This window comes from Bos indicus, chromosome 11, assembly GCF_029378745.1.
Source record: "Bos indicus isolate NIAB-ARS_2022 breed Sahiwal x Tharparkar chromosome 11, NIAB-ARS_B.indTharparkar_mat_pri_1.0, whole genome shotgun sequence".
NCBI lineage: Eukaryota > Metazoa > Chordata > Mammalia > Artiodactyla > Bovidae > Bos > Bos indicus.
In genome coordinates, this window is record NC_091770.1 from 87805514 (window position 1) to 87821567 (window position 16054).

At 49.1% G+C, this 16054-nt stretch overlaps 1 protein-coding gene across 3 annotated transcripts in view; it reads right to left on the reverse strand.

The window, feature by feature from the left end:
* The window catches only part of ASAP2 (ArfGAP with SH3 domain, ankyrin repeat and PH domain 2), a 158296-nt gene that overhangs the window by 107496 nt on the left and 34746 nt on the right, over positions 1-16054 (reverse strand). For 2 of the 3 annotated variants that reach the window (XM_070799154.1, XM_070799155.1), the window contains exon 2: positions 3445-3517. In XM_070799154.1, coding sequence (XP_070655255.1) covers positions 3445-3517 — 73 coding nt within the window. Of the gene's footprint in view, positions 1-3444; positions 3518-6442; positions 7292-16054 lie in introns of those variants that run through there. The other variant, XM_070799156.1, reaches the window with a different exon arrangement.

Below are 16054 nucleotides of genomic sequence, written 5' to 3' on the forward strand. Positions count from 1 at the left end.
ACCTACGTATTGGCAAGCTAAGCATGGTGGTGGTTTTGTTTTTCTTTTGTTGCTTTTTTAAAAAAGCTGTCGAGGATAAACAACAAGGTCCCACTGTGTATAGCACAGGGAAAACTACATTCAGTATCCTGTGATAAACCATAATGGAAAAAGCAAGGAGAAGAATGTGTATATATGTACACCTGAATCACTTTGCTGCATAGAATTTAACACAACATTGTTCATCAACTATACTTCAATAAAATAAATTTCAAAAGAGAGCTGCAGAGGACTGTGAGGATCTAGATGGGGGTTTCTCAAGCTTGCGTTACTGACATCTGGGACCAGATAATTCTTTGCTGGGGGCTGTCCTGTGTGTCACAAGACCTTCATCAGCATCCCTGGCCTCTAACATTAGGTACCAATAGCGAGTGTGCATGCACGAAACACACACACACACATTCTTCAGTTGTCAGTGTGTGTGTGTGTTGTGTTGACGGTGGCAAATCACTCCGGCTGAGAACCACTGATCCGCATCCTAACCTAAATGCACTATTTCAGAGACAAGGAAGCCAGGGCTAAAAGACGCTAAGTGCTTACTCCAGGGCACAGCAGCCCCGTGCTACAAACTCCGGGCCCAAAAAGCTTTCCGGTTTAGTGGGGGACCAGCTCAGTGGGGAACTTAGCTCCCAGCTCTTCTTGGCTTTCCTAAACTTATTTCACATGCATGTGGGACTTGTCGTAAACAATTAACACCTGTCTAATCATCTTAACATCAATATAATTACAACACATAAAGTATGCAAAGTAAAGGGAGGAGAAATATCTATAAAGTAAAAACTCTGCAACATTCATTTTTAGCCTATTTTCCTCAACAAATGTTTTCTCCTATGGATAAGCTTTTGTCCCCATCTCGGTAAATTTTTAATTTTCTCTTTATCCTTGATGTCACAACAGGAGGACAAGTCTTGAGATATGCACACATATCCACCCATACATATATGTACATGTGGATATTAGTACACACACATTTACATAAAACTTGTTTCCCTGAGAATTTAGTGGACTCTCTAAATCTGAGATCTGAAATTTTCTTTAGTTCCAGGGACTCTTTTTCAGCTATCAGTTAAAAAAAACTCCCCCCTTTCTACTCTCTTTTCCCTCTTCTGGAGCTCCTCTCATGTGGATGCTAATATTGACTCTTTTGAATTTATTCTCATTGGCTCTTAATTTCTATTTCACAGTGTCCATCAGCTCCTTGTGTTCGCATAACATGGGGCCCCACTCATTCCGTCTTCCTATGTGTGTAGCTTGCCATTTATCAAATCTTAGTTTTCATTTCAACAAGTTGCTTAAAAAAAAAAATCTCCAAGCCTTTTACCGGTTCTTTTTCACTAGTACTTGCCCATTTCAATAATTTAATAACCTCCCTAGCCCCTTGAAGAATCCAAATCATTCATTCTTACTGAAAAGCCTTGCTTTGATTGCCTTATTAAATCTGTTTCTTCAAGTATGAGATTTTCAACTTCTCTTCAACTGTTAGGCTATTCTTGATACTATCTAAGTTAGATTTTCATTTTGATGAAGTCTACCCATTTTTTTTCTTCTTTGTTTATAGCTTTCTTTGCCCTACCCAAGACACTTTCGCCTACTCCAGGGGGCAAAGATATCCTCCTGTGTTCTTCAAGAAGTTTTGTAGGTTTAGCTTTTATACTTAAATCTGTGATCCATTTCAAATTAATATTTTGTGTAAGGGATGGGAGAGGGTCGTGGCTCCCTTGTTCCATGTAGATATTCGGCTGTTTTGGCTGCATTTGTTAACTTTTAGAATCAGCTTGTCAGTTCCCCTGCTGACATTTTGATTAGGATTGTGTTGAATAGTAACATCAATTTGAGAAGCAATGACATCTTCACAATATTGTCTTCCAACCCCCACACACACCATATACCTCTTCATTTATTTAGGTCTTCTCTAGTTTCTGTCAGCAGCGTTTTGTAGTTTTCAATGTCAGTTTCTTACGTATCTTTTGTTAAATCTGTTCCTAAATATACTTGGATATTCTCAACTGCAGTATCATCTTTGTAGCTGAAATCTACTATTCTTCACTGTCTTGGTCTGCACAGCCCTCCCTGGACGAGAGACAGAGCAGCTAATAGAATTGTGCTCACATGACAGGGGACTCTTTTTTAATGTCTTTATGGCAGTGTGTACACGTCCATCCCGAACTCCCTGCCTCTTTCCCCCATCTGCCCTCTCTGGTAACCGTAAGTTTGTTCTCTGAGTCTGTTTTACAGGTGACTCTTGAATAAGGCGGGGATTAATCAGGGTATAATTTATAGCCAGCCCTCTATACCTGTGGTTCCTTCATATCCTCTGATTCAACCAACCATGGACCTTATTTGAATCTGCTACTGAAAAATATCGCCGTGTAGGTGGACCTGCGCAGCTCAAACCAGCATCGTGCAAGGGTCACCTGCATTTGAGCTCGGGGATGGGGCTGTTACGTGGAACCTGTGAGGGTCACCTGCATTTGAACTGGGGGATGGGGCTGTTACATGGGACCCGCGAGGGTCACCTGCATTTGACCTGGGGGGGCGGGGATGTCACGTGGGACCTGCACTTCCAGAAGGTCTCACAGCCCTCCTCCTGACGCCACACCACCAGCAGCACTCCCTGCCCTCTGCTCCAGTCACTGTCCTCCCTGAAGGAGGGGCCACGGCGGTGAAGGGCACAACGTGGTGCTCCCGGGGGCGCAGCCCAGGCCCCTCCCCTCCTAGGCACCGCCCGTAGGCACCCGGGGCACCTGCCTCCCTCAGCAGCGGTGTCTGTCTTCTACCAGCCAGCACTTCTCTCCACCCGCCATCATTCCTGCTCCAACCTCCTCAGGATTCCTCACAACTGCTGGTCCCCAGAGGCTGCCATCTTCTTTCTGAGTCAAACTTCACAGTCACTTAAAGACTTAAAAAACATTTTCTATCACTTGTAAGGTCCTGTCCAGGGAGCAGACCCACCACATACGTGCAGCCCATCATTTTTAGGTCAAAAGTTCCATGTTTGTTTTTAACATATAATAAAGCCTAGATCAAATATTACTACAATCAAATTAGTTGATTATGCTTTTTTATTTTCTTTCCAGATAAGACAGGTAAGAGAGAAAATGGAAAGGGTATCTGGCATAATTAACAAGCAGCACAAACCAAACAACAGAGGCAGAAGTGAGTCCACCCGCCAACCAGTCTGACAAAGCTGTTCACACAGGGTGATCACAGCAAACTCAACTGCACTTCAGAAGACAAGAAACACACGCGCACCTAAGAATGACACATCCCAACTCACCTCTCTAATTTGCACACCCAGAAAAAGAAGTCTGGTTGATTATTCACTCAAGGTAATTAACATTATGATATGAGGACTGCGAATACAAAATTGTCCACAAAGAAAACTAGAAAAGAATGCATACTCACCCAGCCCAGAGATATTTATTGCTTTCACGGATTTCTTCATTTTGTAGAGAACCATCCGGTCCACGTCCAAGGCCTAAAATACAGAGAATGTACTCATTAACACACGCTTGAGCTTAGATCACAGCTACAGAGAACAGCCATACGAGAGCCACGAGGAGGCCGGTCTGGGGCCACCTCCCTGGGACCAGGGCTCAGTGCGGTGGGGAGGCAGGTGGTCCCTAAAAGCCACCGCCTTGCCACACCCGAGTTGTCTCTGATCGCTGTGCCCGCTGGAAACTGGCCTCCCACGGTGTAGCAACTCAACCTGGACCAACTCTGCTTCCACCAACCCTCAGTTTATCCCTATGAACCAGCCAGGCCCAGGGACATGCGAGCCTGCCAGGGCCTGGACCAACCACCACACCATAGGTGTATACAGTTCTTACGACGCCTAGCACATGGTAAGGGCTCAAATAATATTTGTTCAATGACTAATCATACCTGGAGTTTTAATCACAAAAGACACAGGGGTAAAATGTCCTTTTATCCCAACAAAACTCTACAGAAGAGCAAGGGGTGTCACTTTTTGTTGTGATGGGAGAGAAAAAGCATTTGTACACTGGGACAGGGACACCAAACACAGGACTTTCGTGAAGACTCAAGGCACACCTGCAGGGAAGTAGCCAGCTAATATCTGGTGTGCAACAGATAATCAATAACAGTACTTGTTACTCATTTTGAGTTTGATCCAAAAAGTACAATGACGGATCATCTTACACAGAGCACACCTCTGCCCAGAGAGACAGATTCTGGACATCCAGCCTTCCTGAATCTCCTCTTGAATCCATTTTCAACGTGAGCTCAGTTGCTCAGTCGTGTCCGACTATTGAGACCCCATGAACTGTAGCCCACCAGGCTCCTCTGTCCATAGGATTCTTCAGGCATGAATACTGGAGTGGGTAGCCATTCCCTTTCTCCAGGGGATCTTCCTGATCCAGGGACGGAGAATCCACATCTCCTGCTTGGCAGGTGGATTCTTTACCACTGAGCCACCGGGGAAGCCCTTTTCAATACCTGCTTCTTAAGTCCTAGTTCTAACGCAGCAATGACTATTTTTTGCTGGATGCTAAAAACAGATGTGACTGCTGCTGACAATTTTAAACAGAAAAAATGATCCCAAGGCATCAGATATTTGACAGAGTGGTTAAATACAAAGAAAGAATGCAATAAAAAAGCATTGTTTTCCAATATTTTGTAGGAAAGAGTAGGTAGGGACTAATATAAGGCAGTAAACATAATTATAGAGAATTAGCTTTTATTTTCCTAGGAGGTCATCTCTAATCCATTCCTGACTTTCCCTTGAGATATAAAAAGAGATTTGGAAACAGCAAATAAAAATGAACATCACTACTGAACTATCTTTCTCACAAAAATCTCATCAATTTTTACTGCCCACACATGCACCGACTCCCAGGGTTCCCAGGGCCAGCAAGAAGACAGGGTTTGCTCAGGGCTGTGTCAGAAACCCTACTTCCTGAAGCTTGGACAATGATGTGTCAGAGAACACGGCTCTCACATACAAAGACACAAGTTCAATACAGGCATCAAAAGCTCCGGAAGGGCCCAATCCCCACATAAGGGGCCACATCTGATCTGTTCTACTCAACATCTCACCTAGAGTATTGAGGCAATTTGGTCCTGCCCAGACTTTGGAATCACTAGAAAAGAATCTGTTGTGCCTGCATGCTTAGTCGCGTCCAGCTCTTTGCAACCCCAGGGACTGTAGCCTGCCAGGCTCCTCTGTCCACAGGATTCTCCAAGTAAGAATACTGGAGCGGGTTGCCATGCCCTCCTCCAGGGCATCTTCCCCACCCTGGGAGGGAACTCGTGTCTCCTGCCTTGGCAGGTGGATTCTTTACCACTGCGCTATGTAGAAAAGTGTGTAGAAAAGAGTCTAACTTGCCTTCAAATAATAAAACCTGCTCCTCTTTCTAAAGCTTCCCTCAGACAGCAGAAGACATCAACAGCAGCCTGGTCAGACTATATGGAAACACTGTAAGTCAGCCAGTATTCATATTAAGCCCCTCCTGTGTGGTAGGAGGTGTGAAGGTTGAAAACATTCTGCACAGAAGAGAGAAACTCACAAGAGTCGGAGGGACCGCTCCCTGCCCAGAAGGTCCTAGGACAACCTCTCAGCTCTTCGGCAAAGCTTGATGAACCTGCACCCTGAACTTCGGTTACAATGAATTAATGAGGCTCCCATCAACCTGCTACCTTCTCTTGGCTTCCAAATACTGTACACCTCCTCCCCCCACCACCCAGAACACTCTCCCTTCCTCCTCATGACCCTCAGCTTCCATGCTGAATCTGATTTGATTGGTTTAGAGGTACCTCTTCCTCCTCAAAGTCTTCTTGGACGGGTCATCTGGGTGCTCCTCACAGCTTCTCGTACCGAGGAGTTCTTTGCTTAAGAACTGACTCATTGGAAAAGACCCTGATGCTGGGAAAGATTGAAGGTGGGAGGAGAAGGGGACGACAGAGGATGAGATGTTGGATGGAATCACCAACTCAATGAACATGAGTTTGAGCAAGGTCCAGGAGTTGGTGATGGACAGGGAGGCCTGGCATGCTGCAGTCCATGGGGTCGCAAAGAGTCGGACGTGACTGAGCGACTGAATTGAAGATTTACTAAGTACCTACCAGGAGCTGAATATGAGCTACATTATACAGATACGATGGTGCGCAAAACAGGACCTGCCCCTGCCTTCATGGAGTTTATAATCTAGCAACTCAATGCCTGAAATAAACACAAATTAACTGTGACCACAGCCGGGGTCCAGGACTGAGCTTGACCTGCTTTTCTACTTGACCAGCTCTGCCTCGATATGGATGCTGTCTCGTAGGGTACCTACCAGGCCCCAGTGTCTGCTGAGCATGGAAATGTGGCTCAGGCACACCTTAAACTGATGCTGTTTTGGACATACTAGGTTAAGTAAAATATAAATAAAACTAATCTTACTGTTCTTTAATGTTCTCTTCTAAGGACAGACAAGGAGCAGCCACTGAAGTCTTCTTGGCAGAGGGCAGAGGGGAGGAGAAGGTCATGCGGACCCAGTGAGAACATGGATCTGGGCAGGCAGGGGAGTGGATTCAGGGAAAGCCCAACCAAAGGTGGCGGACTGGCCGGGCCCCACAGTGGGAAGGTCGAGGCAGGGCAGCAGACACGCTGGAAAGGTCTGCGAGTGGCCACCTAGATCTTCTCTCAACCCGGCTTCAACTCTCCAGCTGCTGGTCCTCCAAGAGAGTAATCTGTCCACGAAGGCTTTGGCTCGATCACACTGAGAAAAACGGGAACTTCAGTGTGGAAGGCTGACAGCAGGGGAAACAGGCTTTATCACAAGGTTAAACTCTGACATTCTCCTCCCAGGTTATACTGTGGGACACACCCTCTCTGATCAAAGTCTTGTAAAAATATGCCGCCCCATGGAATTCTTGCCTTGTCATTAAAGGGCCATGCTGTTTCCTGAACTCAGAAAAGAGCAGATAAGCAGTAACAGCTGCTTTTCCAGTCTGTTAGGAAGAGCCTGGAAGTAAAGGTGAGGTGGGCGGTAGAGGTAATTTTTAATTAAAATTACAAGAGGGAAATGCAATTACCGCCCCACTCAAAAACACACCCCTCATTATAGTGCATATTTACAGATAATTAAGGTTGAACTTAGAAGTTCAAGTGATAAAGACTTGAGTGCTGCAAAAAGCCTCTGTCATTTATATATAAAAACAGCACAGGAATCTTAGAACAAAAATAATAAAAATTTGAGAGTTTCAAGGCACCAAAAGCTTGTACCAACTGGGCTGAGATTTCTAACCAGATCACACCCTCACCCACACCCTGCCCTCTCTAAAATCTACACGAGCTCAGGAAAAGAGAAAAAAAAAAGCTGTAATTACAACCAGAATTTGCATGTAAAAACTATAAACAAGCAAAAATCTAATAGACAATAGAGCCCTAAGCAGGCACCCTGCAACAGCCTACGTCTGGCCAAAGCTCATTAATTCTGAGGAGCCCGACCACAGCTGACCTTTAGTTTATAAAGCAAATTTCACAGAGTAAATTTATCACATAAACAAGGCTGTGAGGATGTGTCTCAGATATTTCAGAGGAAAATAAACAACTGTCTACAACCACTTTTAAGGCCTCTCTTTTGATCCCCTAAACTGTTGTATTAATAGCCACAGTTCTTATTTATTCACGGAAACAGCTCTCCTCTGAGTCCATGGCTGGTCCAGGGCTGTGCGTGGGAAAGGACATCTTCCCGGGAGGACGCACACACTTCTCCTTTTCAGACCCGTGCTGTCCAGGATGGCAGCCACTAGCCACAGACGAATATTTAGAGTAAACTTACAGAGTCAATTCCTCAGCCTCGCTCCCTTTTCTCTGGAGCTCCCTCCGGTAGTGGACCAGAGACCATTTCCAAGCAGGTTGTCCTCGATGCTTCTTCTCTTCTCTGCGGGTCCCTCTGTGTGCCACCCTCCAGGGCTGCCCCATAAAACACTGGGAGCACTTAGGGGCCCACGCCCTCTTCCCTCGGTGAGCTTGGCACCAACATCACCGTGTGACACGCCCGTCTCCCCTGTTCCCAGGGCCGTACGGGGACCTCCATTCTGGCACAAAGGCACCCTGGTCCTGATGCTGGACTGCGGGACCACACCTCGAGGCTGTCTGAGGCGAGCCTCGGGCATCCGGGGTCGACAGGAATGTTCGCCCCTCAGTCTGTTTACAGGCGGCCATGAGCCAAAGATCTGTCCAATATGTGATGATGGGGTGATGCGGGATGCCAACTTTGAACCCCCGTTAAAAGAAAGGTTCATACATACATATATAAATGAATAAGAAAAAAAAAAAAGAAAGCGAGAGAAAGAAAAGTCATCCCTCCCAGAAGGAATTCCACTCTTCTCATTAGTAGACCTGCATTACCAAAAAACCATAAAGAAGGCTGAGCACTGAAGAACTGATGCTTTTGAACTGCGGTGCTGAAGACCCTTAAGCACCCCTTCGACAGCAAGGAGATCAAACCAGTCAATCCTAAAGGAAATCAACCCTGAATATTCAAGGGAAGGGCTGATGTTGAAGCTGAAGCTCCAATACCTTGGCTACCTGATGCGAAAACCTGATTCGTTGGAAAAAGACTCTGATGCTGGGAAAGACCGAAGGCAAAAAGAGAAGAGGATGGCAGAGATTGAGATGATTAGATAGCATGACGGACTCAATGGACATGAATCTGAGTAAACTCCAGGAGATAGTGAAGGACAAGGGAGTCTAGCATGCTGCAGTTCACAGAGTCACAAAGAGTCGGACACAACTTAGAGACTGAACAGCAACAACAAAACCAAAAGAACTACACTTCATCATCATCATTATTATATTTTGATTTTTATTAATAAAACATTTTTGTGGAAATTTATTTTATCTCTTATTATCTAAGCATGTACACAGTTTCCTCAATTACGCCTCTGGGGCTAAAAAGGCTGAAATATTTACCATCTGGCCCTTTGCAGATAAACTCTGCTGACCCCTGACCTGTGGATCCACAGAAACGTTTCTCCAGCACCGTCAGGCGCCCTGCTGCTCCTGCCCTGACCTGGAGGCCCAGCTTCGTCCCCAGCTTCGTCCCCAGCTCCCTAAGGCCACAACTGGAGCCAGCAGGGGTGGCAATGGCCTGGCCTACTGTTGGAAACCAGAGATGCTGCCCCGGAGGACAGCGGACCACAGGCCTCCCCATTCAGGCCACGATCCAAGCCTGACCCATCTCCTGTCCCCTCAGTCCTTTCAAGAAGGACCAACTGGAGAGGAAACGACAGATTTGAAGGACAGAAGACCAAATAGCAAAACAAAACAATGCGCAGACCTGTGCCCTAAGGACAGCTTTGCCAAGAAAGGGTTGTACAGACATCGAGATGGCGGCTTTGCCTCATCGCACGTTTGACCTGCCTTCTGAAGTCACGGAGAACATTAATGACAGTGTCAAATATTTCCAGAAGCCTTTTGGGAAGCACAGAAATGCACTGTGGCCTGCAGGCTCAGTTTAAAGCAAGAGCAATAATGGATTGCCCTCCTCCTGGGAATAAAGCAGAGGCCAGGAGAATAGCAGGTGTCATGAAGAATAAAGATCAAATAAATAGCCAAGCTGGATCACAGCTGTGTGCAACGTGTGCGTGAGGACAAACCAGAAGGTCGAACTTTGGTGTTGCCTAACACAATCAAAGTTACTCATAGTATGTGAATATCTGCATTGGAAGATACGTACAAAGATGTTCGTGGCACACTTCCATGGAGCTGAAGACTTGGCAAAACCAAATGCCTATCAATGGGAAAATGGATGAACTGTCGTATATACATATATCAGAATGCTACACAGTGATGGAAACGAGCAAACTCTGCCCACACAGAACACAAATGAAAATTCACAGAAATATTAAAGAAGCAATTTGCAAAAGTAAATGCACAATACCATAAAAAAATTTTTAGATAGACAAAATTAGACTGTGTTCAGGGATTTAGATTATATTTAAGGGTGTAGATGTTACTGAGAAAAAATGGGAAAGAGCCACAAATGCCCAACTAGGGGGGTAACCTCACACACGACAGTGCCCTCCTAGGATCCAAGTCTAGACTTGTTAGGATGACTGATGCCAACTGGGTCACATAGCTGAAGCCATGAAGTGGAAAAGAACACAGACCATGTATAAAGACCCGGGATAACAAAGGAGAGCCCTGAGGGATGTGGGCTCAATAAGGCCCATGTAAGGCTGAAGGACCGAGTATCCACAGGCTCCCCATGGACCCTTCTCCTTGGAAAGTCAGCCCCCAACACAGGCCTTATCAGAATCACTAATGCAGAGAAACGGAAACAGATGATGTGAACCCAGCTTTATAAAAGTGCTGTCCATCCTGATTTTACTGGGGGGTGAGTTCTGGGAAATCTGAGGAGCTAAAAGGCAAAGGCGAATTTCGGAAAGAGAGCTACAACCCACCAAAAGCAAAGAGAGGCACCTGGCCCTGGTGCCCTGTTCCCGGACAGATGGGGGTGGGGGGGCCCGGCCCGGTCCCCCAACACCTCCCACAGTGCTCTGCTCACAACAGAAGGGACCTTATCCCAGAAGGTGCCAGCACACCCCTGCAGGAAGCGGGGTGGGGAACAGGCGTGGACAGAAAAAGCAGCATGGGAGGCTGGGAGTGAGGTCAGCCTGGGGGCACAGGAGCAAGCCACACGAACGCCACGCTGTCAGCACGAACGGGGCAGGGGGGACTGGAGATGTCGTTTTGTTTCCGGGCCCCGAGTGCAGACAAGGAGCACAAAGTAAGACTTTGTTCTGCAAGCTAAGGAGCAAGCTTCCAGAACTGCACCCCCAACCCCGTGTGCTGACAGCTGGGTGTCCAGAGTTCCAGAGTGGCCAGGGGAGCTTAGCAAGCTTCTACACGCACCTTTCCTAATGTTGGGAAATCATCGCTCTTGCACCCTGCTCCCTGGGCTTCGTTTTAAGCCCCTTCCTCTAAGCTCATCCAGGTGCAGGGGCACACCTGCCCAGACCACGGGTGTAACCAGTCTGGGGTTCCAGAATCTTCCAAGAGCCGAGGAGGGGTAGGCAGGGCCTAGTTCCACCATCGACTCCGGGCTTTTCCAGGGGAAGCTCAGAGAGAGGACCGCTATCTGGCCGTGTCTTGATCTTCCACTTCTCGGTTCCTGTTTCCCATCCCAAAGGCCTGGCACCCTGCCCTGTGATGAGGCAGGAAGGAGGGAGAAGGGAAACCCAGAAGGAGGAAGGAAGGAACCAGCCAGCTTGTTGAGGCCCCAGAGACACCTGCCACATACAGAGCCACCCTCGCAGCAGCGGGGCAGCGGGAGTTTTCCAGGGGGGAAAAGGAGGTGAAAATGCAAATCAGTACACATGCTCGCTGGACTCCTGTTGCACAGCCCAGCCCCGTGGGCGGATCACATGGCTGGTCACTGCTGGGACAGACCCAGGGCTGCATAGGGCCTCGTGGCTGCTTCGGGAGACCCGGCCCTGGTCCACTTAGGGTGAGAACAACAGGGGCCAAGGGGGCCAACTACTGGGAGTCCATGTCCCCCCCCCACCCCGCAGATGGCATGGAGGATACCTAGACCCCAGGACCCTGCACTCACAGCTGGGGTCTGGATGGGCTTGTTCCCCAGGGTGCTCCACCCCAGAACCTAAGGGTGGTCATCTGTAAGGAGTGATAGAGCTTGTACGAACACTGGGCAGACACTTGTGTAAGGTGTGAAGCTGAGGTGCCCAGGGCATGAGGGCATCAAGCCTGCCCGAAGCCCTGGCGCTCCAAATGGGACTCCTGGCGCCAGGAAGCCTACAGGTGGGTAGACACCAGGGGCCCCCTGCTCCCTGCTCCGTTTAATCTCAGGAGCGTGCAGAACCCTTCAGGGGTGTGAGAGCTGAAAAGAGGGTGTGGGGGGAATTTACCATCAGCAACCCCAGCCTGGAACACGGCAGGGCTGCTTTACAGAAAAGGCATCAGATGAGTTCATCCAAAGAACAGAAACCTCTGCTACACACACACACACACAGTGGACGACGGCTTCCACCACGACGGAAAGCAAATTGAACCCAGCTGGGACCAGAGAGGAGGACCGCAGGGGGGCAGAGGGCCTCACCCCTTCTTCTGCCTCTGAACCACTCCACCCCCAGACGGCACTCTCTCACCCAGGAAGCGGGGGGTGGGGTGGGGGGGGTAGCTGGGGAGTGGAGAGCGTAGCTTGGACAAAACCGCGGGACCGGCCAGGTCAGGGCGGAGGGAAAGGTAAGGTTTCAGAGGAGCCAGCAACTCGGCAGGAAGAGGCGGCCACAGAGCCAGGCGAGCTGGTGGGGTGCGGCTGGACCTGGGGGCAGGGACGGGCAGGAAGAGGCGGCCACAGAGCCAGGCGAGCTGGTGGGGTGCGGCTGGACCTGGGGGCAGGGACGGGCAGCCAAAGGCAAGAGCAGCTCTCGGCAGACTGAGGCGGCTGCCGGGGGTCTCAGAGCCTGCTTATTTTCAGCATCTGGGGATATGAGTGTTTCTCCTCAAGGAAGGGCTTCAGACCATTCGTTTTACTTTCTTTGTTCTCTATCCAAAGAAAACTAAACCCCAGCTGACAGAGTCAGAGAGACAGAGCAGGAGACGGGTTCCCACAGCCCACGGGAGAGGCCCCCTCCCGCCTGCAGGACCCCCGGTCAGTCCTCATTCTCCTCTTCACCCTCAACTCACCCCACCACCTGCCCCGCTCAGGACACACAGCCACTGCAGCTGCCATCCCAGATGATATAAAAGTAGATATCCTACATTTCTCGGACCAGAATGCTATCTGCTTTTAAAGCTAACATGTGAAGTATTTACTATCCCTCAAAAAAGCAAAGATACAAAATGGGTATTGTTTCTCAAGAAACCTGCAGAAGCTGCAAGTGTCCATAGACGTTCTACTAGTAGAAGCTGAGCAGCCACATCTACATTTATTACAGGGATAGGAATGATGGATTGTGCAAAACCAAGGGTGGGCGCAATGGCCGGGAAAAGGCATGGGCAGGCTCTGTCACCTACTCATATCATGGCCTGAGACAAGTCACTTCTCCTCTGAGGTCCCAGACAAAAGAGTCAACGAAACTACTGTCTTTAAGGCAGTTTGCATTTCACCTATCCATCTTTCCAAGGAGAGACTGTAAGTGCATTCAAATGCACCCGAAGTGAAGTCACTCAGTCATGTCCGAGTCTTTGCGACCCTGTGGACTGTAGCCTACCAGACTCCTCTGTCCATGGGATTCTCCAGGCAAGAATACTGGAGTGGGTTGCCATTTCCTTCTCCAGGGCATCTTCCTGACCCAGGGATCGAACCCGGGTTTCCTGCACTGCAGGCAGACACTTTACCCTCTGAGCCACCAGGGAAGCCAAACACACCTGACACAATGGATTAATCTTCCAGGGTGACTGAGAATCCTGCCCAAGGATCTCAACAGAATAGAGCGATCATTAATGCTGTGAATAATCAATCCTAATCCAAACGTACAAACAAATCCTTGGTAAGAGCAAAACTTAATTTTTAACTAAAAAATGTCGTATTTCCCTGGCTTGGACTTCTCAAAAGAGGAAGAAATGTCAAGTGTGTGTCAGTACAACTCATCAGAAGGTCAAGCTACCAACATGGAGATGTCGGCCAGCAGTCACCTTAGGGGTGGAGGTATTAATAAATCTCACACCTGCATGAGCTCTCAGTTCTTCAAGTACCTTCCAAAGGCCTTTAAGATCAACTCCTAGGGTCACCGGTTCCTCAATTACCTGAACTCCAATGCAGTTCCAACACTATGGCCTCAGGCATCCGTCTGCCCCCCTGCCCACAGGCAACAGCACCCCCGGTCAGCATCTGAGCAGGGAGTGTCACCGGCTGTCTGACACTGGGGACAGCTCTCCCTCCAGCCCTTCCCTGAGGGCCATGTTCTACAGGCCACATGCAAACGTCTCCCTGTCGGCGCATGCCAAGCATACAGTCTGGCTCATTACAAAACACTGATGAGAGAAACTTGGTGAACTAGACAAGTTAATTAATGGAAAAAAAAAAGAAAATTAAGGAAAGGAGAAAACGAGAGATGCTGGCTTGCACTTCCTGTTCTTCAAGTCCCTCAGTTCAGCCCAGGCCCATCCGTGGTCCTGTCAGGTCACCCTTCCTTCCTGCCGGTTCCCTCGCTGGACCGGCCACGGTTAATCTCTCAGCTACAGCTTACTGCTTTCCAACCGTGTCTGGTGGCTATTTGTGGACTCGGTTTAGACAAAAACACACCATGCTGTATTTCTCCTCGGGGAACCAGGCAATGTCCCCACATCCTTTCAGACCAGCTGTGGGATGGGGGTAACACTTCACACATTCTAAAGCGTGTTAAATGATTAAGACTGAGACCATGACCGCTGCCCAGGGCCCCGGGCCTGACATCCCCAGAGTCGTGCGTGGCACTGGGAGTTGCCAGGACTCCAGGGTTCTAGAAATGAGGATGCAATGAGACTGCCTGGCATTTCCTGCCCCTTCCCCTGACCAACCATAGAGTCTGTGGTCAAACACTAACGGCTGAATTATGAGGAACAATCACCATGTGTGCAGCATACCCTGCAGATTACAGAATGCTAGTCAACAAACCTTAAATGCCCACTTGTGTCCGGCAGCAAGCTAAATGCTAGAAGTGATGAGGATGGATGGAGGTTCAGCCCCAAGGAGAGAGACAACGTGTATTATTTCAGCTTCATAACAATCCCAGAGGTAGTTAATGTAGGTGTTACTTCCCTCATTTTATAGATAGTGAAAGTCTGAAGGCAGGAGGAGAAGGGGACAAAAGAGGATGAGATAGTTGGATGGCATCACCGACTCAATGGACATGAGTTTGAGCAAACTCTGGAAGATGGTGAAGGACAAGGAAGCCTGGCGTGCTGCAGTCCATGGGGTCACAAAGAGCTGGACACGCTGAGCGAATGACCAGCAACAGACAGTGAAACTGAGGCTCAGGAGATGAAGTACATTTCCTCCGTAAGGAAACAGCACAGACAGGAGGAGCTGTAATTGGGGTGTGACCCCCAGCTTCTGCCTTCCCTCCCCCACGGCACCCAGCCTGACGGGCCCACACTCCCTTCACAGACCCCACGTAGAACCAGCCCAAACAAGAAATCAGAGGTTGGCAGAGGGCTTCCAGGGCGAATCCTCTGTGACCAGGGCCCCCGGGGAGGTCCTGGCCTCCTCTGAAGGAGCAGGGCGGCCAACTCCACTCGGCCCTCGGAGGCAGGCCGCCGGCGGGACTCAGCACACCCGCGGTGTCCACTCTCTGGGCCTCATGGTACCACTGGTGCTGCCCCACCCCGCAAAGGCCCAGTGGGCAGGCACGTGACACCTGTGATTTCCTCCCAGGGGTTCTCCCCATGACCTCAGCAAGGCGCTTCTAGGGCACACTGCCGGCAGGCCCCCAGGGAGCGCTCGTGGCAGACACAGCCAACGACATCCCTGCAAACCCCTCCCCATCTGAGCACAAGGCAAGCCTGAGTGTGTGGTTCAAGTGTATAACTACGTAACCCTATAGATGCCACAACCATCACAGACATGAAAATTGCTACGTGCGGAAAGCTCTGCCGCCCACTTTGGAGACCCAGGGGCAGATGGAGTAGACAGAGAGAGCGTTAAAGGGCAGGGTGAAGCCACAGACCTGCTGTGCAGGCCAAGTTCATGCCAGGTTCATGCCACATTTAAAGTGCTCTCAGAGCAGGATGTTGAGCCCGAAACCTCAAGCAGAAGAACAAGGCATTAGGCCCCCATCGGCCGTAAAGAGGGAAGAAACCTGGGTCACGCAGGACACCCCGGGGCCAACCTGGCTCCACCACTAACTGTCTGTGTGGCCTTGGCCAACGGTCAGCTTCTCAGCCCTGGCCTGGGCTGGCTCATCGGAAAACTCGCCACTGTCCACAGGAATGCTAGCGTGGAGTTTTTTCTAGACTTAAATTCCAGGAGTCTATGCCTCTATGCACATGGGAGTGGATAGATCACAAAGAACGGCATTATTTAACACAAACTTCATCCCTGGATTCAGGGTCCCTGAC